The 24,772-nt window shown below is 49.9% G+C and overlaps 8 protein-coding genes across 8 annotated transcripts; 3 read left to right on the top strand and 5 right to left on the bottom strand.

Moving 5' to 3' along the window:
- Positions 1 to 445: 445 nt before the first annotated feature.
- On the bottom strand, positions 446 to 3,346 carry PEX2_008740 (vacuolar protein sorting-associated protein 35; the record flags this gene model as incomplete). The annotated part of the gene is made up of 5 exons (XM_016738151.1): positions 446 to 763; positions 823 to 1,371; positions 1,423 to 2,414; positions 2,484 to 3,121; positions 3,210 to 3,346. The coding sequence occupies 5 exons, from the start codon at positions 3,344 to 3,346 to the stop codon at positions 446 to 448; spliced, it is 2,634 nt and encodes an 877-aa protein (XP_016594260.1).
- Positions 3,347 to 3,828: 482 nt separating this feature from the next.
- On the bottom strand, positions 3,829 to 9,710 carry PEX2_008730 (putative NF-X1 finger and helicase domain protein; the record flags this gene model as incomplete). Its single annotated transcript, XM_016738150.1, has 4 exons — positions 3,829 to 5,017; positions 5,242 to 5,505; positions 5,939 to 9,574; positions 9,697 to 9,710. 4 exons carry the CDS (start codon positions 9,708 to 9,710, stop codon positions 3,829 to 3,831), a joined length of 5,103 nt encoding a protein of 1,700 aa, XP_016594259.1.
- Positions 9,711 to 10,757: 1,047 nt separating this feature from the next.
- PEX2_008720 (acetolactate synthase catalytic subunit) lies at positions 10,758 to 13,135 on the bottom strand (the record flags this gene model as incomplete). Its single annotated transcript, XM_016738149.1, has 6 exons — positions 10,758 to 10,825; positions 10,883 to 11,133; positions 11,190 to 12,624; positions 12,682 to 12,749; positions 12,805 to 12,903; positions 12,972 to 13,135. 6 exons carry the CDS (start codon positions 13,133 to 13,135, stop codon positions 10,758 to 10,760), a joined length of 2,085 nt encoding a protein of 694 aa, XP_016594258.1.
- Positions 13,136 to 15,524: 2,389 nt separating this feature from the next.
- PEX2_008710 (uncharacterized protein) lies at positions 15,525 to 15,683 on the top strand (the record flags this gene model as incomplete). Its single annotated transcript, XM_016738148.1, has 1 exon — positions 15,525 to 15,683. One exon carries the CDS (start codon positions 15,525 to 15,527, stop codon positions 15,681 to 15,683), a length of 159 nt encoding a protein of 52 aa, XP_016594257.1.
- A 125-nt stretch (positions 15,684 to 15,808) lies between these two features.
- On the top strand, positions 15,809 to 17,523 carry PEX2_008700 (uncharacterized protein; the record flags this gene model as incomplete). The annotated part of the gene is made up of 3 exons (XM_016738147.1): positions 15,809 to 16,464; positions 16,532 to 17,413; positions 17,487 to 17,523. The coding sequence occupies 3 exons, from the start codon at positions 15,809 to 15,811 to the stop codon at positions 17,521 to 17,523; spliced, it is 1,575 nt and encodes a 524-aa protein (XP_016594256.1).
- Positions 17,524 to 17,964: 441 nt separating this feature from the next.
- PEX2_008690 (uncharacterized protein) lies at positions 17,965 to 19,251 on the bottom strand (the record flags this gene model as incomplete). Its single annotated transcript, XM_016738146.1, has 1 exon — positions 17,965 to 19,251. One exon carries the CDS (start codon positions 19,249 to 19,251, stop codon positions 17,965 to 17,967), a length of 1,287 nt encoding a protein of 428 aa, XP_016594255.1.
- A 463-nt stretch (positions 19,252 to 19,714) lies between these two features.
- Positions 19,715 to 22,027, top strand: PEX2_008680 (Mcm10/DnaG-type zinc finger protein; the record flags this gene model as incomplete). Its single annotated transcript, XM_016738145.1, has 1 exon — positions 19,715 to 22,027. The coding sequence occupies one exon, from the start codon at positions 19,715 to 19,717 to the stop codon at positions 22,025 to 22,027; it is 2,313 nt and encodes a 770-aa protein (XP_016594254.1).
- An 891-nt stretch (positions 22,028 to 22,918) lies between these two features.
- On the bottom strand, positions 22,919 to 24,361 carry PEX2_008670 (uncharacterized protein; the record flags this gene model as incomplete). Its single annotated transcript, XM_016738144.1, has 2 exons — positions 22,919 to 23,594; positions 23,649 to 24,361. 2 exons carry the CDS (start codon positions 24,359 to 24,361, stop codon positions 22,919 to 22,921), a joined length of 1,389 nt encoding a protein of 462 aa, XP_016594253.1.
- Positions 24,362 to 24,772: the final 411 nt, after the last annotated feature.

Raw genomic sequence — 24,772 nt, 5'->3', positions numbered from 1 at the left:
TCTTTGATTATCACGTGCTACATGCACATAGGGTTTATATATATATAGTGGAGAAGGTGGAGGGGGGGATTTGACATGGTTCCATTTGATGGATATGATTATATTTTCTATTACCAACCAACACATCGGGGCTTCCTAGGTGCTTGTTTGTTCTACAAAAAGGAAAAAAAGGGAGTTGTCCATGGCCGATACAAATCACGTTGAAAGGGTATGGTGTTATCCGGAGACAATGATACACTTGTATATACTAGGAATGAAAGAAAACCGAGGAGCAGCAAGAAAAAAGAGGCAGGCTTCCAGGAATAAGAGAAAGACAAAAGAGACCAAGGAAATAGCGTAGAGCAGAAAAACAAGTCCTACTAGGAGGATCAAAGCAGGAATCTCACGTGCCACATCACATACAATGCTTCTTGAAGCTCACCGGGAGGAGTGTCCCATCTGGCAATTACTTTGGTGGTTCTGTCACAATGCCTTCGTATTCGCGAGAGCGAATGTACTCCAACGTGCGTTGGAAGTGGCGTTTCGGGCCGTCGAGGTTAGCATTTGCCTCATCTTCGTTTGTCTGCAGGTTGGAGTGGATGAGTTCAATGAGACCGTTCAGGTACTTCGTAGTGACGGTTTCGTTCTGCTGGTCGAAATAGTAGACATAGCGGTTGAGGATTTCCACAAAGAGCTCGACGGAGACAGCGGTGTCCATGCAGGCGTCGGCCACACGGAGGGCGCGCTGAAGGCACTCGAGGACTCGTTTGCCGTCGCGGTAGAGCTGGAAAGTTGATGTCAGCTAAAATACACTAAGACATTGGAATTAGATATAAAACTTACATCCTTGGGATCATCTTCTTCACGCTGAGGGTTCTCAACTACCCACCAGAGGTGGCTTGCGAGATACACCGCGCGGCATTGATCGGGCTTCTTGAGGAGTTTGCTTCCGTGCAGTGCAGCTTTGGTAATGAGTGTGTCATAGTTCTCCTTGGAGAATCCACGGCTCCCATGTAGGGCGCCTGAGATAATGCAGACGGCTTGGAACTGGGCGCGCGAGTCACTGATCGCATCTTCATAGATGGTGAATGCCTGCGCGAAGAACTCGTAGCTGACTTCCTCGAATCCTGTTTGATCGGCAACCTCACCACACATGACAAACAGTCGCAGTGCGAGATCGGCACAACCTGGATTTACGCGCTGGTACAAATTGTTGATGCTCTGGTGCATGAATCGGTATAGAGCCGACGACTGTGATTGCCAATTGTCGTCGTAATGCTCGCGCGACTTCAGTTTGCGGGCCAATCGGATCGATGCCGTTATGATTGCAGGGGTGGTATAGCGGATTCGTTCGTTACCATCGGCCAATGCCTTGCGTGTTGCTTGGAGAAGCTGTCATAGACTGTTAGTAATGGGTATTAAGCATCTGGCGAGTGATCCTACCTTGAGCTGGGTGTCGTTGTCCGATGCCTGAATCAAGTGTATGAGTCTTGCAAGCCACCCTTGTTCTTCTACCGTTTCATCGGTTTCTCCTCCCCGCCGTTGAGACTGTGACCCGGGGTATCCAGCAGACTGCTGCATCCCTTCCTTGATCAATACTCTTGCCGCCTGGAGTACACGATCGAGGTTTTCCGTTGTGGATACCAAGATCTTGTTCTTCAAAAGACTGCGAATGACCTCGCCCGCAACAGCCCTCCTTGTGGGGTATGACTGCGAGGTCAGTAGTGGCAGGTAATGTGGCAACGCCAAGGCTGTGAAGATCGAGATGTAAGACTTGAGAGGAGCATTAAGAAGGTGGAGGATGTGTTGTTGGGTTGGCGCAGAATGCAAATCGGCATGATCGGTGTATTCGGCAGTTTTTTGTGTCGCAAAGTCCAGGACTTGGTCAACATACTCTAACCGATCTGGATAGGTATTCAATGCCAGATTGACAAGTGATACCAACAGCGCCATGGTATCTTGAATCGGCAATGCACGTGTTCTGATCAAATTGACCACTTGGTCGTAGAAGATATCGTACAGCTTGATTTCTGATGGAATGCCAGACTTAGAGTCGTCCCCATTCTCAACCTGCTTTTCTTCCGTTGGCGGTTCAGCGGGCTCAGGGGTTTCTTGGGATGTTTCCTCTTCGCCGTTCTCGGTACCATTTTCCTTGGAACTCTCATCAGTGCTCGCGTCCTTTGGCTCTTCCGCTTTGGTTTCTTTGGCAAGCTCGAGCTTTTGCAATAGCTTGGTGACGGCTTCTTCCTCGCTTTGTTTCCGCACTTCTGGCTCCACAGTTGAGTCGGCTTCCCTTGCCGCATAAGAAGACAAACGGTCCATAAGACCAATGACGATTTTCTTCATATCCACGTGCGGGTTAAGTCTGGCGATGGCAGATAATAGAAGGTCCAAGGTGTGCAGGTGGAACTCATCTGGGAAGACCTTTGTAATCACTGTTGATCGTATTAGTAAATGGACCAAGCAAGAGTATTTTCCGCGAAAAGAAGGAAAAAGAGTCGTACCTTCCAGGAGATATTCTTGCGCAAGGACATCTCGGCATTGTACAACCTGTTCTAGAAGCGCTTGCAAAATACCGGATTTGTACCCTTCAAGATCAACCAACTGGCTGAGTCGAACGATGTTGCTACCGACGAGCAGCTCCAGTTCGCGTCGTTCTTGTATGCGCCTATCCCGCTCTCGTGAGGGGCCCTGGTGCTGAAGCCGAACCCAGAGCTTGTTCATTTCCACGAAATTCGTCAAAACAAAGTTGATCGAATCCTGCATATTACCCTCTGGGCCATCACCGGTTCCGGAAGGCAAATAATCCCGTGCTTGGCCGGAGAGGTAGTATCGCAAGAACAGGCCACGGATCGGGTGCTGAACGCCTCGGCTCATCTCCATCATATCCTTCATGATCTCCTTGACCGGCGCATCTTCAACGGACATGTAGACCGTACCCACGGTGATCATCAAGTACAAGCGGGGGACGATGTTTCCGGCATACTGAACGAGCTCGTATAGGTCGGCTAGGTGGTTGACGGGGTGGTTCTCCTTTAGGTAGACAGAAAGGTGTCGCAGCGCATCAAAGACGGCCATGTACAATTCGTAATACTGCTTTGGGCCGAGACTGGGGGTTCGTAGTTCGGAGACAAGAGTCGATCTGTGGAGATAATTTCAAGCTGTTAGCATACAAACTCATTGCGCACGTTCCGAGATCGCTGCCTTGGGAGTTTCATGGGGGAGCTCACCCGCATTTCAGCGCATCCATGAGCTTTCCAGGAGTCTCTAGGCATTTGCGCATCAGACTCGACTGCTGCCTCACCACCCCCAATGCCTCCTCGAGGAGGCGGTTCTGGTCCTCGGTGACGGGTGGTGGGCTAGCCATTATGGAATGGGTGAGGGGCGGAAGCTAGGGGGAGAGCAGGGTAAACACATGCAATGCAAAGACAATGAGCTAGCGAGATATTGTGCGAATCAATTCATGTGACAAGAATCAAGGTGGGAGTAATGAGGGAGGGGGGAAGAGAGCGGAAGGAAGTTGAGTGGAGGATAAGCTTAGGCGTGACACCTTAAGACTCCGAGACGTCACCCCGTGGACTTCGTACGGCAGTGGATAGCGACTGCTCACAACATTTCCCCCCACGTATATTCCTAGTGGTTTCGCCTACACAGCTTCAAATATTTTTATTTCTATATTTCTGGAATTTTTGAATATCTTCTAGGTAGAAAAATTGAACGTGTCCTTATTAACTGCCGTACGGCAGCAAATTGGGTTGCCTAATCACAAAAGATCAGGGCAAAAAGCAGCAAAAAGCAGCAAAAAGAAACAGAAAAGAAACAAAATCAACCACCCTCAGACCCTCTCCCCTAAAGATTCAATCTCTCCCTATCCATATCCCAGTCCACCGCCAGCCTAACCCCCTCTGCCAATCGAGAATGTTCGCCTCCCACCGGGGAATCGCATTCGGGACAGCGACTCGTCTCCCTGGCTAACCCACAGTCACCAATGGTAAACGGATGCCCGTTGCGACAGTAGTACCAATGCCCAGTCCCTCTGAACTCTCGAGCCATCGCCGAAAGAACTTCCATGCGTTCCTCGCTGGTGATGATTGTGTAGAATGTGCCTCTGCGCAACATCTTCTCGACGCTGCGAACTTCATCTACCAGTCCCCGTGTCTGGCCTGCGTGCGCATCGCAAAGAGCTTTCGCTTTCTGAATAGCAGTCTGGCCATGCTTCAAGATATTTTCCCTCTTCTCTGGTGTCAAGCAATGTGCTCGTTCGAGGGCATAGAGCTGTGCTAGGAAAATATGACCTTCCGTCTGCTGGAGAAGTCGCTGGTGAATGACCGCTTGGTGGATGAGAGTCTGGCAATCATCCTTGACCTTCTGTAGATCAAGCTCGAATCGAGGCGTCACCTCGCTTGGTCGTCCTTGAGAAACAAGACTCAAAAGGTCAACGAGCAAAGCAATATCCAGACGGATTAAGAGGGCGGTGCCCTGTAGAAAGCCTTTGGTCTGTAGCACATTATCGACATGATCAGGGTTGATTTTTATTTTTCGGCGTTGTCGAGCATTTTCAACCATTCTCCGAACCCTTTCAAATGGTTGCTCCTCGGGTTTCACGCGGCGCCGATAGAGATCGACGCGCTTTCGCAAGTCAAGGATTGAATTCCATCGATCTGGATTTGTCTTCTGGATGATTTCTCCCATGGTTTGAATTTGATGGTTTCGTGGGCCAGATATCTCAATCAGTGCTGGCCATGGATATTTTCTTTGACCTCCGGATGCATGTAATTCACGAACAAGCTGAGGAAGTTCCTGTGCAAGAGGGACATATTCTTGGTTGAGTAGGATGATCAATTTTTTCGTCGACTCATCAAGGATAGCTCGGCGAACCAGCCGGCCATACCGGGCAATGTCTCTCAATGGACCACGACAGGTCGCGCATGTTTTGATGTCTTGAATAGAGAACGGGGCTAATGATACCGAGATAGAGACGGGCTTGCCACTGGCGTCGACCTTGTAGTAGCGAGCCATGTCCATTTGCGCATCCATGCTTTCAATTGTTAAGAAATGACCACATTTGGGGAATACGCATGGGTTTTCGTCCAGGTTGGCTTCTTTGTACGTTTGACCCAGGATGAAATCGACTTGGTGATTTCCGATGTCCTCATTTCCGCAGGTTTGACAGAAGGAGGATGAAGGGCATTTTTCTCCACATACTGACGGGCACTGATGCCCACATATCATCTTCTTCTCGCATCGCTTGGAACATGGAACGTGATCACAAGGGGCTGCACATGGCATTGAGCAGACACTGTGAGGGCATGCTGAAAGGCATTTTTCTTCTGCGCAAGGAGTACACGGCTCGTAGCATTTTCGCGGGCAGTTAGAATGACCACAGTGCACTTCGCATGGAGCTTTGCAAGGAGGACAAGGATTCTCACCGTGACAAGGAACGCTGCAGGCATGAGCGCACGTAGAATGATTCCGGTCACACCGTTGCTCGCAGTTTCCATGATTGAGTTGGATGTTTTCAGGTTCTCTGGTGATGCAGCGATAACACGTTTTCTTGCATAAGTGTCCACAAGGCAGGGGGTTGCGACACTGAGCTAGGCAGCGATAGTCTTCTGCTTCCACATCGATGTGGCATGGCAGTGAGATGATATGATTGCAGCCCGGGATCGTCTTGTCCACACTCACCAAACAGTGAACTGTGGAGATATCTTGAGCCTGCCAACAAGAAAGGTTTGGCATTAGATGACCGCATGGGAGTGTTCTATCTTTTTGATACACGTTGACCATGCACTTTTCTGGACAAGGATCCCCGCATCGCTTAGGGCACGAATGATTACAGCCTATAGATGGTCGAGGGCAACGCTCTAGGCAAAAGGCAGCGTTGTGAAGAAGATCGGAATGGCATTTTTGAGCGCAGGCATGTCCACAGCCTAGCCGGTTAACACAGCGCAGATTACAACCTCCTTCGGGAGAGAACTTTGGAAAGTCTTCTGGCGTCGAGACCGCTATTGGTGTATCTGGATGGCGAGGGCATTGCAACTCCAGGGTCTTCCCGATATTTTTATCTTGCTTCAAAATCTTTACGACTTGAGCCCACATGGGAACATGGATCGAGGTCTCCGAGTTGCCGATGATGTACATGCCGTGTTGCGCTCGCGACAGCAGAACATTGATTCGATTGGAAGTGCGTAAAAACCCGCACTGGTTCTTTGCGTTGCTTCTGACTAGAGATATCACAACAACCTTGGCTTCTTCGCCTTGGAAATTGTCTACCGTGGCCACGCGAAGAGTCTGGGACAAGGCTGCTTTGATCTTTGACTTGTCCTTGGCTTCATAATCCGCATAACCCGCCTGCTTCAGATCCTCGCAATCACGGTCCCCTACCACAATGGCATAGAGTTCATCGAGCCTTTTTCGTAGTCGGTAGAGTTGGCCCAGATACGGAGTCAGCACTGCAATGTCTCCGTGTTTGTATGCACCTTGTTGAATAAGATGGTTGACCAGCGAAACGGTCATATCGATCTCATAACTGTTCCAGTGAGAGGTTGACATGGCATCGGAGTCAGATCCTCCCTCTCGCAGTCGGTGATCCAACCAGAACAATCTTTTCCGCATCCCCATAATCTCCGGATACTTCGAAACAGATGGGTCATCCTTCAGCTTTGGATACAGGGTTTCACGAATCAGCCGAGCGATAGATGGATGCATGCGCCGCTGGGTTTCCAATGTGCTGAAAGGGGCTCCACAGTCCATAGGGCCTTTGTTTGAGCTCACCAGTCTTTCAAACAAGGAGATATCGAGTGAGTATTGCACACCACCCCGAGGATTCTCGCTAGATAGGTCGTAGTTATGGACCTGGGGGCGAAGCTGTTGCTGATCACCGATGAGGATTGCATGCTCAACAGAAGGTATAAACGCCGTAAGGAGATGTGATTCAAGGACTTCACCGGCCTCTTCGCATATCATGAACTTGCATGGAAGTCTTCGGAACATATTCAATCTGCGAGCAAGCCCTGCTGTAGTGGCGCCAATGATATCTACTTGAGCCAGACAGCGAAGGTGCATCTCATCCTGGACGCTATCGTACCCCTGTTTGGCAGCCCTGTGAGATGAAATAATTTGCCTGACGCTTTCGTCAATTTCCGCGCGGCAATCACGACACCAGCGGCCGTAAAGATGCTGTCGTTCTTTTCGAGACATCTCGAAGACATTAATGTTCTGGAGTTCATTCACAGGCCGTGCGCAAGCATTGTCCTTAGCTGCTGAATCAAGCCAGGAGCTGATCGCAGTTTGGGGGCTGTCAGTTTTTACTCTCAAGAAACCATCCTCTTGGACCAGTGAAAATAGCTGGTCGTGGTGATCGGGATCTGTTCGCTGGATATAGGACTTGAGGCGAGAAATAGGGACTTCATTTTTCAGGCCAAGGGCGCGAAATTCATCCTCACATAGTGAAAGTCTCTCGGCTGTGCTCCATCTTTCTTTCTTCTCCACCTTTGTTCTTGCTGTATCTTTCGAAACAGTCTGGAGGTTGAATCTTTCCAATCTCTCCGACTTGGACTGGGATCCAATACGGACAATTTGGGATGTCACATTGTTATTCAATAAAGCCTCAAGAAGCTGGTCAAGGGCATGATTGGTATATGTGACACATAATATGGGCCCTAATTTTCCTCCAGCAGCTTCTTTATTTGCCAGTAAGACTTTGATAAGAGCCACACCAGTGTAACTCTTGCCGGTACCAGGTGGTCCTTGGATCAGACCGAGCTTCCGCTTCAAACAATTGATTAACGCATGAGCCTGTGCATCATCCAGGGTTGAATGATCCTGTACGTATTTCACGTCAGAGGGTTGATTAACGCGGACGTAGAAATTGGTATCATCTTTCATGAGGCAGCGGAGGTTGAATGCAAAGCCAGGTTGGGAAGCATACAATGGAGGAGCCATATCAGATATGTTGAAATCGTCAGAGACCCACGGAACAAACAGCTCTGAGAAAGGCAGGGTTTGTGCCGCCTTCATCGATTGAAGTGCTTGGAGCGCCGGTTCAAATGCTGGGAGAATGACCCCTGGAAACTCCACCAGAGACATAGTGGGTTTCTTGGGAGTGAAAAGGTCCAGAACAACTTGAGTGTTGGTGTACCTAGAATCAACCAGCGTCAATGTAACCGAGCCTCTCGTGGAGCTCTTCCACAATGTTTTTGGCTCTGGCTTGTTCTGTGGGGGGGCATGATCCTGTGGGAGGACACTATCCCTTTTACGCCTGGGTGACATGTCACGATGTGTCACGGTGCAAAACAACACGACATCCTTTTGAATCATGAGGCACACAAGTGCGCCGGGCTGTAGGCGTTTTGAGTTCTGCCACCACATTTCCCGGGCTATGGGTGTGTAGTTTGCTACTGCAGCAGGCTGAGGGAAGTCGACTTCGAAGTAAAGGCCCGAAAGCCAATTAAACTCGAGATTGACAACCGATGACTTGGGATATACAAACTTGCGCAATTGTGATTGCTGGGCGCGCGGGCTCAGTTCGTGGTGGATTGCATCTCGAAGTTGACCGACGGTGTCTTCTCGCAACAACCGAAAGTTTCGATCTAACAGCCCCTCGATGCCATCAATATGCCACTGAAGTGGGTTATTGACGGGCAAGTACTCCCCTCGAACGCTGCTAATTTCTTCAAAGCTAGGCATAATCCTAATCTGGCAGATGTCGTCAAAGTCATTGTTGTGTCTGCCTCCGGGAGTCTCACGGTTAGGGACAAAAGCGATATTGGTTTCATTCTTGGTTTTCTTCTCTGGTGTTCCCGTTGGGAGCGACTTTCCAGTCTCCATGCGCTGAAGAAGCCGATCAAGGTGCAGCCGAGATTGATAAAGCCTAGTGCCCATGCCGTTCTTGCTGTTCATCGAGGTGAACACGATTTCAAATCTCTGTGCCACGGCATGCAAGCAGTCCTGGATAGGAGCCGTAGAATTCAGGTCCGCGATGCGGGAGAATGTATGTAGGGATGCCTCGAGTAACATGGCACTGCCTTCGTTGGTAGTGTCGACTTCGAGAACGCCACAGATGAAATTGAGCCATCGCGCTGCTCTAGACCCGTCAATTCCAAACAAGACATTGTAGATTGTGCCCACAGCCTGCTCCAGTACCAGAGAGGAGATAACCTCAGGATTTGAGACTGTCTCTAGAAATGGAAGCACCTGAGTCTTGAAAATAAGGTCTCTCGTTGCGGCATCCATGTCTTCGAAGTTCTCCTGAACAAGGTCCAAGACAAGGTGCAAGCCATCTTCACTCGCCAATGTCTGGATGACTTCTTGGCGTATACTGGCGTCAGAGTCAATCAGTTCCCTTGCTTTCCGGAAGATCGTCGTTTTCTTCCCAGAGGAGGGACGAATGGCCGTCGTGCGTAAAGGAATGCTGCCTTGCCATGCTCGAAATGCTTTTTCTGCATTCGGTAAGCCACGATCTCGTCGGGGCAAGGGCTCAGGGTGTTGGATCTGGATGGTTGGAATTTTTGGACTATGGCTTTGGCCATTGCTCACATGAGCAAATTTGCAGTTTTTCCATCGGCAATTGCCTCTGGCGAAGTCACGGCATATCCTGTTATAGGTTAAATCGATTAGCATCTTCCACAAATTACTTGAAGGGTTTTCCAATTCCATTCAGATATCTCTCAAATTGATTGCCATATCCTGTAAAAGTAAGGGAGATCTAAAGCATACCTTTGGGAGTCCATGGTCTGGTATCATTTCCTGGTCAAGCGCTTGGTAGAAACTAGATGCTCAAGATGAATATCTCTAGCTAGGTGATATCACAAGAAGATGTGATTTGTGAAGGTCAGGGCGGTTAAAAGCTATTCAACGTGCAGCTCTCCAATGGTTGTTTGCTGTGGGATATGCAAGCCCTGCGGATGAAAGAACATGATTGAAAGCAAGAATGTGAAGAGGAAGGAAAGAGAAGATATATAATTTTCAGAGTTGTCAGGTGCCAACGCGCGTAGTCACCCATTTACATAACTTTGTTCTGGCATCTAAGTAGGCTTCTTTCGCTGCCATACATTAGGCATATTAGTATTGGCTCTTTGTGTTTTGATTGATGTGCTCTGTTGGGTTATAGGGCAAAGCATTAGCAAGAAAGCATGCAGATCACTTTACTTCCTATCTAAAAGTAGCTAACCCTCTGCTTTCTAGCTACTTACCTCTTTAGGTGGTTTCATATTTCATAGTTTCCGAGGTTGGATTTATGAAAGAAGATAGGTCGACCCAGAGTTCTTCAGGGCCGAAGCGACTCACATTGTTAGCCAGCGAAGATAAAAGCCATCTAGGATGATGAACAAACAAACATACAAGGAAGTACTTATAAAGGCGTAATAATAACAAGAGATAAATGTTAATAACTAACTGCTCCTATTTAATGGAACCCGAACGTATCAATTTCCCAAGCCCCATCGAGGAACCGGAGACGTCAATGATTATATACAAGAGGAACAACCTGGCAAGAGAAAAGGCCAATCTCGACCAGAAGCCACGGTAAAGCACGTGTTTCACGCAATTCGCCATGGTGGTTTCAAGGATATGGTCTAGGGCAAGCTCCAACAGGCGTATAGAGCCCGCGAGCACCAAACTTCTCTGCCAAAGAGAACCTCCAAGAGCAATTTGGTCAACGAATTTGTTGTTTATCTTTAAACAGATATTGCCCCAATCGCTTTTGGTGAACCAGCCAAGAAACGCCATGGATATCAAAGTACAGAAATATGATTGTCGAGGTGACATTGGCTAGTCACCTACTCTTTCCGGACATGGAAGTCCACATTACGTTGGCGCATCAGCTCCTTGCGCTCCAGATCCTTGGCTGTAATAAATGAGTTAATGGTGATTCAAGTCAATCGTTGTCCAGGGGTTTGCATACCTTTATCGTAGACCAAGAACTCGTGCAGACCACGGCCAGAAGGCACCATGGGAAGAACGGGCACCTTGCGGTCAGTGATGACCTCCAGGAGGGCAGGACCATCGTGCTCAATCAGCCACTTCAGCTTCTCCTCAAGTTCAGAGGGCTTGAAGCACTTGTCGGCAGCGACGCGCATAGCCTTAGCAAGGGGAACGAAGTCGGGGTTCTGCTGGTGAGTGTGGGAGTACCGATCCTCGTAGAAGAGGTTTTGCCTGAAACAAAAAAGTAAGTCAAATATACTGGGAAGAGATCAGAGACGACAGCTTACCATTGAGTGACCATACCCTGCTCCTCATTGTTGATCAGCAGGACCTTGACACCAATGTTGAACTGAGCAGCGGTGGAAAGCTCAGTGAGAGTCATGTTGAAAGAAGCATCACCATCGATGTCGATGACGAGGCAGTCAGGACGGGCCACCTTAGCTCCAAGAGCAGCGGGGAGACCGAAGCCCATGGTACCGAGACCACCGGAGGTGATCATGGTACGAGGGTGGCGCCAGCGGAAGTGCTGAGCAGTCCACATCTGGTGCTGTCCGACACCAGTGGTAATGATGGTCTTTTCCTTCCGGTCGGCAGTGAGTTCGCTAAGCTTCTCAATAACAGCCTGGGGCTTGATAGGACCGTCCTCGGTCTGGCGGTCGTAGAGCGACAGGGGGAAGCGCTGCTTCCAGTCGTTGATCTGCTCGAACCACTCCGGGCGCTCAGAAACAGCCTTGACATGGGGCAAAAGAAGACGGAGGTTGTCGGCACAGTCACCCTCCACGGCCTCGTTGGCCTGGACAACCTTGTTGATGTTCTTGGGCATGATCTCGAAATGCACGATACCACCGCGGCCTTCGCTAGCGGCAAGCTTGGCTTGAGGCGCAAACTTGGGAATGCTGAGAGTCACACGGTCATCGAAACGGGCGCCAACAGCAATGATCAAATCGGCCTCCTGCATAGCCATGTTGGCGTAGGCAGATCCGTGCATACCCAGCATGTGGAGAGCCTTGGGGTCCAACTCGTCAAATCCACCAAGACCCTGCAGAGTGGTGGTAACCGGGATGCATGCCTTATCGGCAAACTCCTTGAGGATCTCGGGGCCATCGGGGCGAGCAAGGAGACCCTGTCCGACGTAGAGGACGGGCTTCTTGGCAATGTTGACGAGGTTAGCAACACGGCTGATGGTGCCCTCGAGCTGCTTCCGGCTCATTTCACGGGCTGCCACGGTGGCTGCGCTAGGGAGCGAAGGAATAGTGCTGTGCATGGGAATGGGGTTGCGGAGAATGCCAGCAGTGACATCCTTGGGCAGGTCAACCAGGACGGGACCGGGACGACCACTCGTGGCGATCTCGAAAGCTTCCTGGATGCGGCGAGGCAGCTCACCAACGGACTTGACCATCACATTCCACTTGGTGCAAGCACGGGAGATACCGATGACATCGGCTTCCTGGAAGGAATCGGTTCCAATAGCGCTGGTAGGGACCTGACCACAGAAAACAACCATGGGGGTACCATCAGACATGGCATCTTGCATGGGGGTGATAACATTGGTAGCTCCGGGGCCAGAAGTAACGAGAACGACACCGGGCTTGCCAGAGGCACGAGCATAACCCTCAGCCATGTGACCAGCACCCTGTTCATGCTTGGGAAGGAGGAACTCGAAGTGCTTGGAGTTGTAGATAGCATCGAAAACGGGGAGAATGGCACCACCGGGGTAACCGACTACATATCAAGTATTAGAATTGGGCAATTGGGCAATATCAAGGATGAGATACTCACAGACGTGCTTCACACCCTGGCGAAGCATCATCTCGTGGAAGATCTCTCCACCACTCATTCCAACCATTCTTTATACCAGCTAATCAGTTTCGGTGTGTCCAAGCCGTTATCAGGGTAACATACGAGTCATCGAGCTCGGGGAGCTGGCGGTGTTGCAAGGGAGAAATCTCATTGCGATGGGGTTCCTGGTTGAATGCCGGACTGGGCACGGGTCTGGATTCGCTGACGATGAAACAAATCAGAACCGGACTGCAATTACATTGTGATCATGGGAAGGAAAAAAAACTAACGGATTTGAAGCCGTAGCTGTGCTCTGGGTACGCTTCTGGACAGAGGAGCGGTGGGGCGAAGCGGCCGAAGCCACAAACGAGGTCGAAAAAGGTCGACGTCCAGCAAGCTGCTTCTGAAGGTGGAACGCGCGCAGGGCGGTTTTTGAGGGTCTTAAAGGCATCATTGTGTATGACAGCCAAGCCAGGAAGTTTGAGGGGAGAGTGGTTTGAAAAGTAAGGAAAAAAGAGTGCCAATTGACCTGAAGATTGCCTGTGACTCGTCTCTGGGGATTCCGAGAAAACGCTTAACCCAAAATGTCCGACCGCTCTGAGTCAAGAAATTCGGGGCTTTTGATTGGCTCGACGCCCCTCCGCGCCCTCCGACCTCGGCCGTTGCTAGATCACCTGATTTGGTGTTTTCGTATGTCCTCGGCAAAAAATATGGTTTTATGGTGTACACATATCTGCTGTACGCCTCGTAACAAACTATTAACAAATCAGACATGTCTGTCAGGAACAGCGACTTTCAAAAAGTCATGATAGTCAAACATTACCCTACTATGTTGTACACAGAACTCACCGGAGCCTTGTCCGATTTTAGATCCCCAAACTTTTCCGTCGAGTGGGTCTAGATCGGCCCGGGCATCTGGGCCTACCCAATACATACATGTACATATAGGTAGCTAGGTAGGTACATTGCAAGGATGTTATACCTGCGCTGCGCCCTTTGTAGATGCGATGTTATTGATCCCTTACTTCATACTCTGCCAATACCCAAACCTCCGAATTCTTTTGCTCAGCTAAGCTTCCTATCCTTTTCCCGACCACCTCGCAACCTGACATACAACTCAAATCCTTTCGTCATTTCGGAATCTTCGATCTTCTTCACTGTGCGCCTTTGGTCTAGATTATTTTCTCGAGGACCATTAAAATCATCTATATCATCGAAATAGGAAATTGATATATGTAACTAGGCCTAGTAGGGTAGGAGGGAACAGAAGACAAAATATATAGCGCTTCGACTAGATCGGGATGGAATTCTCAGTGAATATTAACCCTACACCCATGCCCACATACCCGTCGATATAAATGTGCTAGCTAAGCTGAGACTCATATATATCATACCTTCTAGACCAAGGTTAACTACGGGTGATAAAGTGTGCCACCAGGGGCGTTAGTCCTACTAGCTAGTACTACCCACAAAGGATTACCCGGGTACACTTCCCTGCCATTTTATAGCTTAGGACTTGTGTGCCGGGGCTCTATGGCCCCGGGGGTGAGTTTTATCTACATATGTAGGTATGGAGGTACTGGTAGTTATATAGCTGACACCTACTACGTTAGGAATCGAACCTGCTTATCGAGCTTGTAGTATAAAATGGATGTTTTTTGCCTGATCTATACGAATAAGACCTCTATTAATTAATCGATAAATTATAACTATACAACTCTACAATTATAAAATACCCCCAAAAGGAAAGAAATAAGTGATAGGTCATATACCTACGTTATAACGACGTAATCAACATATGTGTATGTGAATTTAAAGAGTCGAGGAGAAGTAGTGAACCAATGTTTATCAATACGACCAATGTCCCACGTGGCACACTTCTTCATTCGTAACCAGTGGTATTGTTGGCATGGCCATAGACTGATTGCGCAACCATCCATATATATTTGCGAGTCTTTGGATAGTTCAGTGTAATTTTGTGCATACATCTCACTTAGATCCGGAGTAATCGTCGATTGCGATTTTTCAGACTGGTTAGTGGGGAGTTTGCCATACGAACCTTGTCATACTAGGCTCGCTGGTCTATTTTCTTCTGCCAATTTGTCTTTTATCCTCGAAATTCTTGCAGTATTCTGTTACAGTGGGGAGCACGACTAAAAGACCAACTTTCTTGGTATCAAGAATCACAAAAGCCTTGCTTTACCTACTTCCATATACTATGTAGTACTGGTCTTTTATATGTCTCGGGAGACCATTGATAAATATAGTTAGTATTCTTCAGAGTTATTCTTGTGCGCTTAATCACTGGCTGGATTTTGCTGGAATGTATAAAGGCGGACTTGATTCCATGACACAGAAGTGGCTTCGCCGTTGTAAGGAGTTAAGATTGTAATATGTCCGGTGAGTACGTATCAAAAGAAGTCATAAAGGTGGCCTTCCCCTTGGGAAATTCAGTCATGTATACATGTAGCCACAGAGTATTTCCCACATTTTTCCGGTTCTATCGGGCCGTATATGGCACAATGCCGATTGTTCAGGCCCACATTCGGGATCTCTCAATCCGATACGTTCGGCTCGAAACCCCACAGTCCAGGAACATACCAACATACCTACGTGCATCGTAGAGGAAGGTCATGTTGTAGATATAGAGGAATGACTATGGAATTAATTAGACACAGACGAAGAGTTGCAACAAGGAGGAGAAAGGGGAGAGATTTCACAATGAAAGTACAACATATTGTCTCCATATATACCCCTAGAGAACATGTCGTCATAGCCAAATCCGGTAGAAACCCCCCGCGAGAGGAAAGCCAGCCAACCAATCAAAAAGCGTTTAGTTATTGATGAATGGAGACTCCGGAGAGAGTCCCATGCCATCTCCCCGCAAAGTGGCTGCACGCAGTCACCGGAATTCCCAGAAAGGCAAAAACGGCCCTGCTGTAACCCCACGTGCCTACCACTTTAGCCGGGGAATCGGGGAATATGGGGAGACACTTGTTTGAGAAATTACACACAAATTACCACTCTAGCTCTTCCTCTTCTACTTCTTCTGTTCCTTTTGTTTTTCCTTTTCCTGTTCTCTGTTTTCCTCCTCCCTTCCTCGCCTTCACCCTTCCCCTACCCCGCCATGACACCCCAACTAGAGCTCGTGCCGCAAACAGAATCCATCGCGGAAGTCTACGCAACAGACGACGCCTCGGTGACATCCGTTGCACCAGAGCACCAGAAGCGATGGACCAATCTCATTACCCAGTTCAACAAGACATATAACTACCGCCCAGACTTTGTAGCGCGCAGTCCTGGCCGTGTGAACATCATCGGCGAACACATCGACTACTCACTGTACGATGTTTTACCGACAGCCGTTAGCGTCGACGTGATCATGGCTGTCAAGGTGGTTCCTGCCAGCGCGGAGGGCACCACCATCACGATCGCCAATGTCTCGCCGGAGAAATTCCCCACGCGCGAGTTCAGCGTGCCCCACGATAAGGACGTGGAGATCGACCCCAAAAAGCACGAGTGGGTGAACTATTTCCGCGCCGGCCTGTCAGGTGCCCTCAAGTTCCTGCGCAAGGAGAAGCCCGATAGCTCGCTCATTCCTGCGAGCATGCAGATCTTGGTCGACGGCAATGTCCCACCCGGAGGTGGTATCTCTAGCAGTGCTGCCTTCGTGTGCGCCAGTGCGCTGGCTGTCATGAAGGCCAACAACCACGACGTCTCGAAACAGGATCTGTTGGATCTGGCTGTTGTGTCGGAGCGGGCTGTCGGCGTTTATTCCGGCGGGTGAGTTATCCTCCCTTCAACAGACGACAGAAACCGGCAAAATGTTAACATCACTGCGTCACAATAGCATGGACCAAGCAGCATCTATCTTCTCCAAGCGCGGATACCTACTCTACACCCAATTCTTCCCTAAATTCAGCGCCCGCCAAGTCCCAATTCCCACATCCTCTGACGAAATCACCTTCCTAATGGCCCAAAGCTTCGTAACCTCCAATAAGGCCGAAACTGCCCCGCGTCACTACAACCTACGCGTAGCAGAGTGCACCCTCGCCGCCGTGATCCTCGCCAAGCACCACGGTGTGACACTACCTAAGGATAACAGCTCCTTGGGCTACAGTCTGCGCAACTTCCACAACGAGCTAATGACCAAAGAGGGCCGTATCCAAGATCCACTGGAGTACCAAATCGACTCTGTTATTCAAGCGACGATGGACCTTTTCACGCAAGAAGAGGGGTACACGCGCGAGGAGATGGCACAGCTGCTGAGCATTACCGTAGCTGAGCTAGAGTCGACCTTCCTCTCCGCATTCCCCGTGCAAGCGGAGCGATTCCAGCTTCGCCAGCGTGCGCTGCACTGCTTCAAGGAGGCGCGCCGCGTTCTCGATTTCAAGGCTTGTCTCAGCAAGGCTACGCAGCTGGATGAGAGGCGCATTCACTATCTCGGTCAGTTGCTTAATGAGTCGCAGGAATCGTGTGCTACGGCGTATGATTGCAGTGCGCCGGAGGTCGATGAGATCTGTGCTATTGCGCGTCGTGCGGGTACGTGGGGTAGTCGCTTGACTGGTGCTGGGTGGGGTGGTTGTACTGTTCACATGTTGCCTCAGGGTAAGGTGGAGGCTGTTACTGCTGCGCTCAGGGATGAATACTATCTTAAGAAATTCCCGGATATCAGTAAGGAGAAGTTGGAACAGGCTATGGTTATTAGCAAGCCGTCCAATGGGTCGTTCTTGTATGTTGCTCCCTTCCACACCCTTTTGATCGCTGGTATGCATTGGATGATGGCTAACGTTTTTTGGTTATAGGGTTACGGGGGCTGCTATTGACCAGATCCCTCTTTGAATATTGCATAGTAGATTGAAGCAAAGCCCACTCAAATAGGGCTATTGATTATCCAAAATATAAAATTACATTTATCTTTCACCCATTATTCAATAGATAGTATACATTGAAGCTGCGCAAAGATGGGCCGGATTTGAGAAAGATACCCCAGATCTTCTGGGCACCAGTGTCTCTCAGGTAGCCACTGCAGTATGTGCCTTTCAAGCAATCAGGTAGATTTATTGGGCCTGTGGAACGAGGCGAGCGTTTCAACTTGACCTCGATTGCACTGGCAGTGCCTTTGGCGGCCCTGTCTGGGTGGGAGGCCCAGGCCTCCAGATCTAGAGACAGAGACTTTCAACCATAGAACTGGATGGTTGTATTCCTCGGAAGCCAGGCAATAGATTACCTGCATAACATGCGGCTATGTTTTAGTTCAGTTGATTGCATCCCAAAAAGATTTCAAGTCTTCTTCTTGGGTGCAGCCTTGGCGAAGAAAGAGCTCATTTTCTGCATCCCGCTCGTGTTGACCTTCTTCAGATTCTTAACAGCTTGGGATTGCGCAGCTTTGGACTTTTTCTCCTCCTCTTCCTTGCGGCGTTTCTTCTCGCCCCGTATATCTTCTTCCTCGTCATCAAGGGCTCGTTTCCGACTGAAGTTGGACATGTCGCGTGATGCGAGAGCTGTAGCACGAAGCTCTGCAATTTCCTTGAGACGGTCTTGCAGCGGCTTGAAATCGATCGGGCTCTCCGCGGAAGTGAGGATCTCATCTAGTCTTAAGGCAATAGTGGCGGGTAGGTATGACTCCTTCATGAAGGATAGTGCAGTGGAAATCCGGAGGAGACGAGTGATGTGATCCGTAGCTGTCGATTGTTCGCTCGGTGGCTGTGGCACGGGTGTCGATTCCCCTACAGGTGTCGCAACAGACGGGGTCGCAGTTGTATCGACAGTCGAGGGTGAATCCTGCCTCTCCTCGGGTTTCGATGTTTCCTGGCTCTCATTGGATGGGTCTTGGCTAGTCGCAACATCTTCTCGTTTGACCGACATCAAGGGCGTAGCTAGTGCCTGACGGACAAAATGTTCTTCCATACTCACAGGAAGACCTCGATCCGCCATGCGTTCTGCTTTTGTGATCAACTCCTGAACAAGCTTCGTCTCATTGAACCGGAACATCTTCTCATCACCAGCCTCGACCACTTCACAGATAGCCTCGGCTCGTGCTAGGAGTAAGCCCCGGAACTCATCATTATAAAGGACTTGGCGCAGATGCTTGGGCACATCGTCTTGGGAGTCGATTATATCGTCGAATGGTTGGAAAAGAGAACGGCCTGATTTCGAGGAAGGTGCCAACAATGGAATCATGAAAAACATCGCATCGATTGGGGTTGCCACCAGGAACTCTGCCTTCTTTGTGATTGAGCCATGTACGGAGGGCTCATCGGAGTCTTTTTTCTCCTCTTCCAACGGGCTCGGGGTTTTGCGCGTGCGAGGGGTGAACAGGATACTGCGCGCCATATGCGCCGGCGGGGCAACAACAGTAAATTCGTATATACCGCGATCCGGACAGAAGAAGTAGCGTGTTAGCTCTCCTGATTGGGGATCTGGCAGGGAGAGAAGTCGCGCATTGTCGCCGCTGGAGGATGGGAGGATAAACGTTTTGCTTGGTTTCTCCGCCGCAACGAGGGTTTTAGTCTGCGCCTCGTCTTCAGGCTTCTTCGATTTTGACACTGGTGCTGATCGAGTCTTCATTGTGGGTGTGATATGTGGAAGTGAAAGGTGAAGACCAGAAGATCGGAAATGGAAGGGGCTAAAATGGCAAGGGCAACCGCGACGCGAACGCGCCTTCCCGACCCAATCAGCCCTGTGCGCGATCCGTCACTTTCCCTTTGCATTAGCGAGTTTCAGCCCTTGTTATTGTATCCCTGTGCTCTGATCTCTGTGATCATTTTGACTCTTCCACATAATCTACATTCTGTACTCCGCATTCTGCGCAAGAGCAAAGGGCGTAGGCCGCAAATGACGCTCCATGGTACATTCGGTTTCTGATTACGTCTGAATCCTCTCATCAATCGCGAGTAAGGTCCCTCCAATCGCTTCGGCTGATCGATTGCTAACTATTTCCCCCGCCAAAGTGGTTGAACCTGCGTGGCCGCCTCAATCGCCCCGCGCGGCTCTCTTGAGTTCGCCGGCTGGACGACGAAAGTACCAAGACATGCAACGCACTCGAGAGAATCTGACATCGCCATTGAAGCGCTCCAGCACCACACCCAATCTCCGATCGAAAGCGAGTCAAATTGTGGACGAAGATGATGGGGAAGAGGAGGACGAAGAAACCCTGCAGCTTCAGCTAGCCGAGATCAAAGCGCGCTTGAAGTTGAAGAAACTCCAGCAAAAGAATCGCGGAAGGTCTAGTTCAAACCTCGAGGACGAAGATGTGCGACCAAATTCCGCGACCAGCGCTCTGCGAACTGAAGACCGTGGTGCGACACCAAGAATCACCCAAGGAGGGAGGCAAAGAACGAGCAGCGATGGAATCCAGGTTCCGGCATCACCTACCAGACGAGAAGTTCCTCCCTCCGACTCGATATCACCTCGCAGGTATGTCATGGGCATTGATAAGGGCTGGAAAGCCAATGATGTATCATTGAAACGACCTCCAAGCTCAAGACCCAACCCTCGACCGAGTAGTCATATGGGGTTTCGAGACGGTGCTACACCGCGCTCTAATGACATATTCAGCTCGCGGCCCCAGACTTCTCCTTCATCGACGGGTGGGATCAACCGAATAAAAAGTTTCAGCGAGAGAATGGCGGAAGGCAGGGCAGCCGAAAAATCTCGGCTGGAGAGAGCAGAAAGGGTCCAGGCTAACCGCAGTTCAGCTTTTCAAGTTGACAAGTCGGAGATTGAGGCCTATAAATCTGCAGCCTCGGATACAAGGTCTTCACCCCCATCGTCAGTATCACGAGAGCGGCCTGTGGAAAGCTTCAGCCGTGAGGATATACTTCGATCTATGGGACAATCCCGCCCATCCGGTCTACATCGCAGTAATACAACTCCGAATGTTCGACGAACTGAGGGCAGTGGGCACAATGAGAGACAATCTCATCTACATAGGCGAACTCATACGGCAGAAGAAGAACCAAGTTCAGCCCACAAACTAGGCCAAACAGATGATGCTTCGGTGAAGGCTCCGGATTCTTCAAAATTCGAGTCCTACTCATCGCTACACTTGTCAAGCCGAGTTCTTCCGCATTCTTTTTTGAGCCGCACACTCGCAGAAAAGAGAGTTCTGCGCATACCTGATCTACTCAAAACCGTAAAGGCACCCGCATTCGAGCTCCCAGAGGATATCGATGGTGACTTTGTGGTATTTGGTATCGTTGCGTCCAAGTCTGACCCTCGGGATAAGAAAGCTTCGGGGAACACATCGGCTCAAGAAAAGGACCCGTATGATGATGGGCTTAACAATACGAACAGATATATGGCCATTACCCTGACCGATCTGAAATGGACTATCGACCTCTTCCTTTTTGATACTGCTTTCCCCCGTTATTACAAAATCTCGGAAGGAACTCTTGTCGCAATTTTGAACCCAACAATCATGCCTCCTCCAAAGCACAAGCTGGACACAAACAGATTCAGCTTGTCCTTGTCCTCATCAGATGACAAGGTCCTCGAAATTGGCAAGGCACGGGATATTGGGTTCTGCAAGGCTGTGAGAAAAGACGGAAAGCCCTGCCAATCTTGGATAGATGGTCGAAAGACCGAGTTCTGTGACTTCCATGTTGATATTCAAATCAGACGCACTCAGGGCCAACGCTCGGGAGTCAATGCTGACACCGGTATGCTTGGTCCTGGTGGCAAGTCTGGCTCGCGCACCGGATTGTTTGGGGAGGGAATGAAGCGGGGAGGTGCCTTCAAGCAAGGCATGAAGCACAATGGTCCTCAGTATGACATGGGATCTCAATCGCTCTACTACGTGGCGCCCTCCAGAAATCGCGGTGCTGGCCGTTCGTCTTACAACCCCAGGGGAGGCTCGGCGGCAAACCTGATTGATGCGCATGACGATCCCTTCATCGCTTCAGGTATGATGGGCCGCGGTATGGATAGCAAGGAGGAACGAATGCGCAGGCGTCTCGCGACCCAACAGCGAGAGCGCGACATTACCCAAAAGCTTGTTTCTGGCCGTGTCGGTGGTGTGGGCGCCGAATACCTTCGCACAAGGACCGGCAACGAGAGCCCAAACAAAGAAAAAGCACTAGGCACCCCATTGCCCAAGAGCCCCATCACGACCAACGGCATGGATATGACCACCTTCGGTAAAGCCAAGAACGTCCGTTTAAGCCCAATGAAGCGTGCCCATGACAAGCCCCACGGGAGCGGGGTCAAGAAGACGCGGTTCATCACTTCAAGAGGTATCAAGGAGGCTGGCCGGGAGAGCCTGGGTGCGCCAGCTGAGACCACGTCCAGTGGGAAACAGTTACTCTTGGATGATGATGACGACGATGACCTAGAATTCATTTGACGCATTTAAATGCCCATATCCATCCTGGCGCCACCTCAACCCCACGAGTCCCCATTGAGGATATGAATACTCATAACGCTGTAATGAATACAAAGCATGTCCCGGTTGCATTGGGTGGATTTCCTTTCGGTTGGATTTGTCGAGGAGAGAGCTAGATACAACCCCTGTCATGAGCCAATGTGATGAATAATGTATTTGTACCTCCATTATGTCCACGGGTGGAAGGCTTTGCTTCCTTCATCTGTATGTATTATTAGTTTCTGCGCGATGATTAGCGCGGCTACTGCCGAAAGCTTGTTTTGACTACACTAAGTAGTATTATGGATACATACATACTTCTACAACAGAGAAACATGTTTCTACGGACAACTAGCTACATGGAGGATTTTCCAAATATCCTGAATTTCAATTGAGCTATTCCGCTTCACTATGATTCCTCCCGTGATGATCGCTTCCCGCGATGAATAAAACAAAAGAGCACGCCGGTACCAAAAAAAATCAAACCAAAAGAAAGAAACAATCTTGAAAAGCAAAGATGGAAAGAGAAGAGAAAACGCCGCTATTCCAGCTGAAAATGTTTTCATGAGGTATCCTTAGTATTCGCGATTCACAAACCCATGCGCGCCATTGGAACAAAACGCAAATAAATGAAAGAAACACCAGCGGCCTGCGCAGTTACAAGATGGCCGTCGTGGGGAAAAATAAAGGCATTAGGAGAATAAAGAAGAACACGCCCGCAAAAAGGATGCACCTGGGCGCAACAAACAAAGGATTGCTAGGTATCCTCAGTGCCAAGTCCGGCACAACGCACAAACGAAATCAAGGTGAAAATTCTCAAAGCGCTGGAATATTGTAAAGTGGAGGAAAGAAGATGTGAGGCCTGAGTGAGACTTAGGAATCGGACGTAGATGGCTCAGCAGTCGAAGCCTCTCCAGAAGCTTCAGCGCGTAGGGCCTGTCGAGTGCGTGGGGCAGGACTACCGCGGGCCTCGCGGAGGCGTTTCACACGGTCGCTGCGGGCCTCAACATCTCGCGTCTTCCTACTGACAGGCGGCCAGTACTTCAGGAGGCTGCTGCCACTGCTCACAGAGAGACCTCGGGACCGAGTCTGGTCCTCAGTTGAAGCGCTGAGACCAAGGTCCTCAGAGAAAGAAGCGGACTGGAAAGGTGACACATCGCCCACGGCAGGGCGAGGGAAGCGGAGGCCAGTACGCCCAACGGGGGCAGAGTGAACGACAGATGAGTCCTCGGATTCAAAGGATGGGGTAGGTGGATCTGGCAAGATGGAAGCAGTCAGAGATGCCTGGTCTTCATAAGCCGGAGTTGGAGACATCGGCTCGTGATCCTCGACATCGGTGACATCCTCCTCGTCACCATCGGTAGACTGAACGGGGGCAGAAAAGAGGAGGCGAGGTTTGATTTCGCCACGTTTCAAAGGCTTCACGCTCTTGAGAATATCAGGGTTATCGGCCAGCAGGTCAGGGCGATTGGCGAAAAGGCCAAGGTCATCTTCATCCTCGGCCTCATCTTCCATGTCATCGAAGCGCTTGAAGATTTTTTTCCCACGGCTAAAATAAAAGTCAGAATGTGTGAGTATGGTGGGTAAGTGAGGTTTGACTTACTGGACATAATAAGCTCCATCTTTGTGGTTGGTGGTTGAGCGAGTCGCAGGTCGTCCGACCGCTCTTCCAGCCTTGGAAATGAACGAATCAGTCGAGAGTGGACCGACCACAGGGATGCGATCACGTGAATCCTCATGGATGGAGATACCCAATTCTTGCTCTGCAGCTTCAATAGTGTACCCTGTTAAAGGCTCATCGACAAAGATTGCTGGGGGTTCCCCGGCATGATTTTTGGGGGTATCCATTTTTCTGCGTTTGGGGGTGGAGGTGGAAGGAAATAGAGAGCGAGATGTAGAAGAATCAGAATTGATTACCTTCTTCTTCGAAGGGGTTTTAGCTGGGGTAGGTAAAGCCTGTTCTGCAGAGGATCGGGAGGTGTGGTGTGCAGAACTGCGGGGAAGGGCAAGTTCCGAATCAAAGGGAGCAATACGGGAGGCAGCAGTTCTGTGAGAGCGTGCTGCCTTTTTGGGCGAGGGTTGGGTGGTGCCAGGCGACGAGGGTGAAAGAGTTCTTTTAGATGGTCCAGGTTTGGCAGATGCGCTTGGGTGACTTGGGGGTGGCGTGGTTTGAACAATCCTCGGCGCGCGTTGACCAGCAATTCTTGCAGAGTAACGTGTAGGGTAAGGTTCATAGTTGTCGTGCTTTGCCCCATGTCGCGGCGCTCTGGGTACGCGAAGCTCAGACGGTGATGGCGGCGGTGGTGTCGACGCCATGTTGACTTGAAACACGATTGCACAGCCGCTCGATGGCTTGCGATCTTTTGAATAAAGAATGGAAGTAGTATACTAGTCACGGTTTATTCCTGGGCTATTTCTGAATTCCGTGATCTTAATAAAGTGTCGAGTAGGAGTGTCGATTCAATCAAGGGCGTACCACATCCGACTTGTCAGATGTCCGGCCAAAATCAAGGAAGCGCTCGGAGATATAAAGGTCCAAAAAATGTATTAAACGTGAGCTTGCAGATATCCAATTGTCCGAGGTGTCGAGAACAAAATAACGATAAGTTGGGGATGAAGGAAGGGCGAAGTTGTTGTGAAAGGCGATTGTCGCCCAGCCACCGGGTATCCTCACCGCCCGATAATTACGGTGGCTGAAAACCCCGCGTCAACAATGTGGATTTCCTA

This window comes from Penicillium expansum (assembly GCF_000769745.1).
Source record: "Penicillium expansum strain MD-8 chromosome Unknown contig25, whole genome shotgun sequence".
NCBI lineage: Eukaryota > Fungi > Ascomycota > Eurotiomycetes > Eurotiales > Aspergillaceae > Penicillium > Penicillium expansum.
This window is presented reverse-complemented; position numbering and strand designations above follow the sequence as displayed.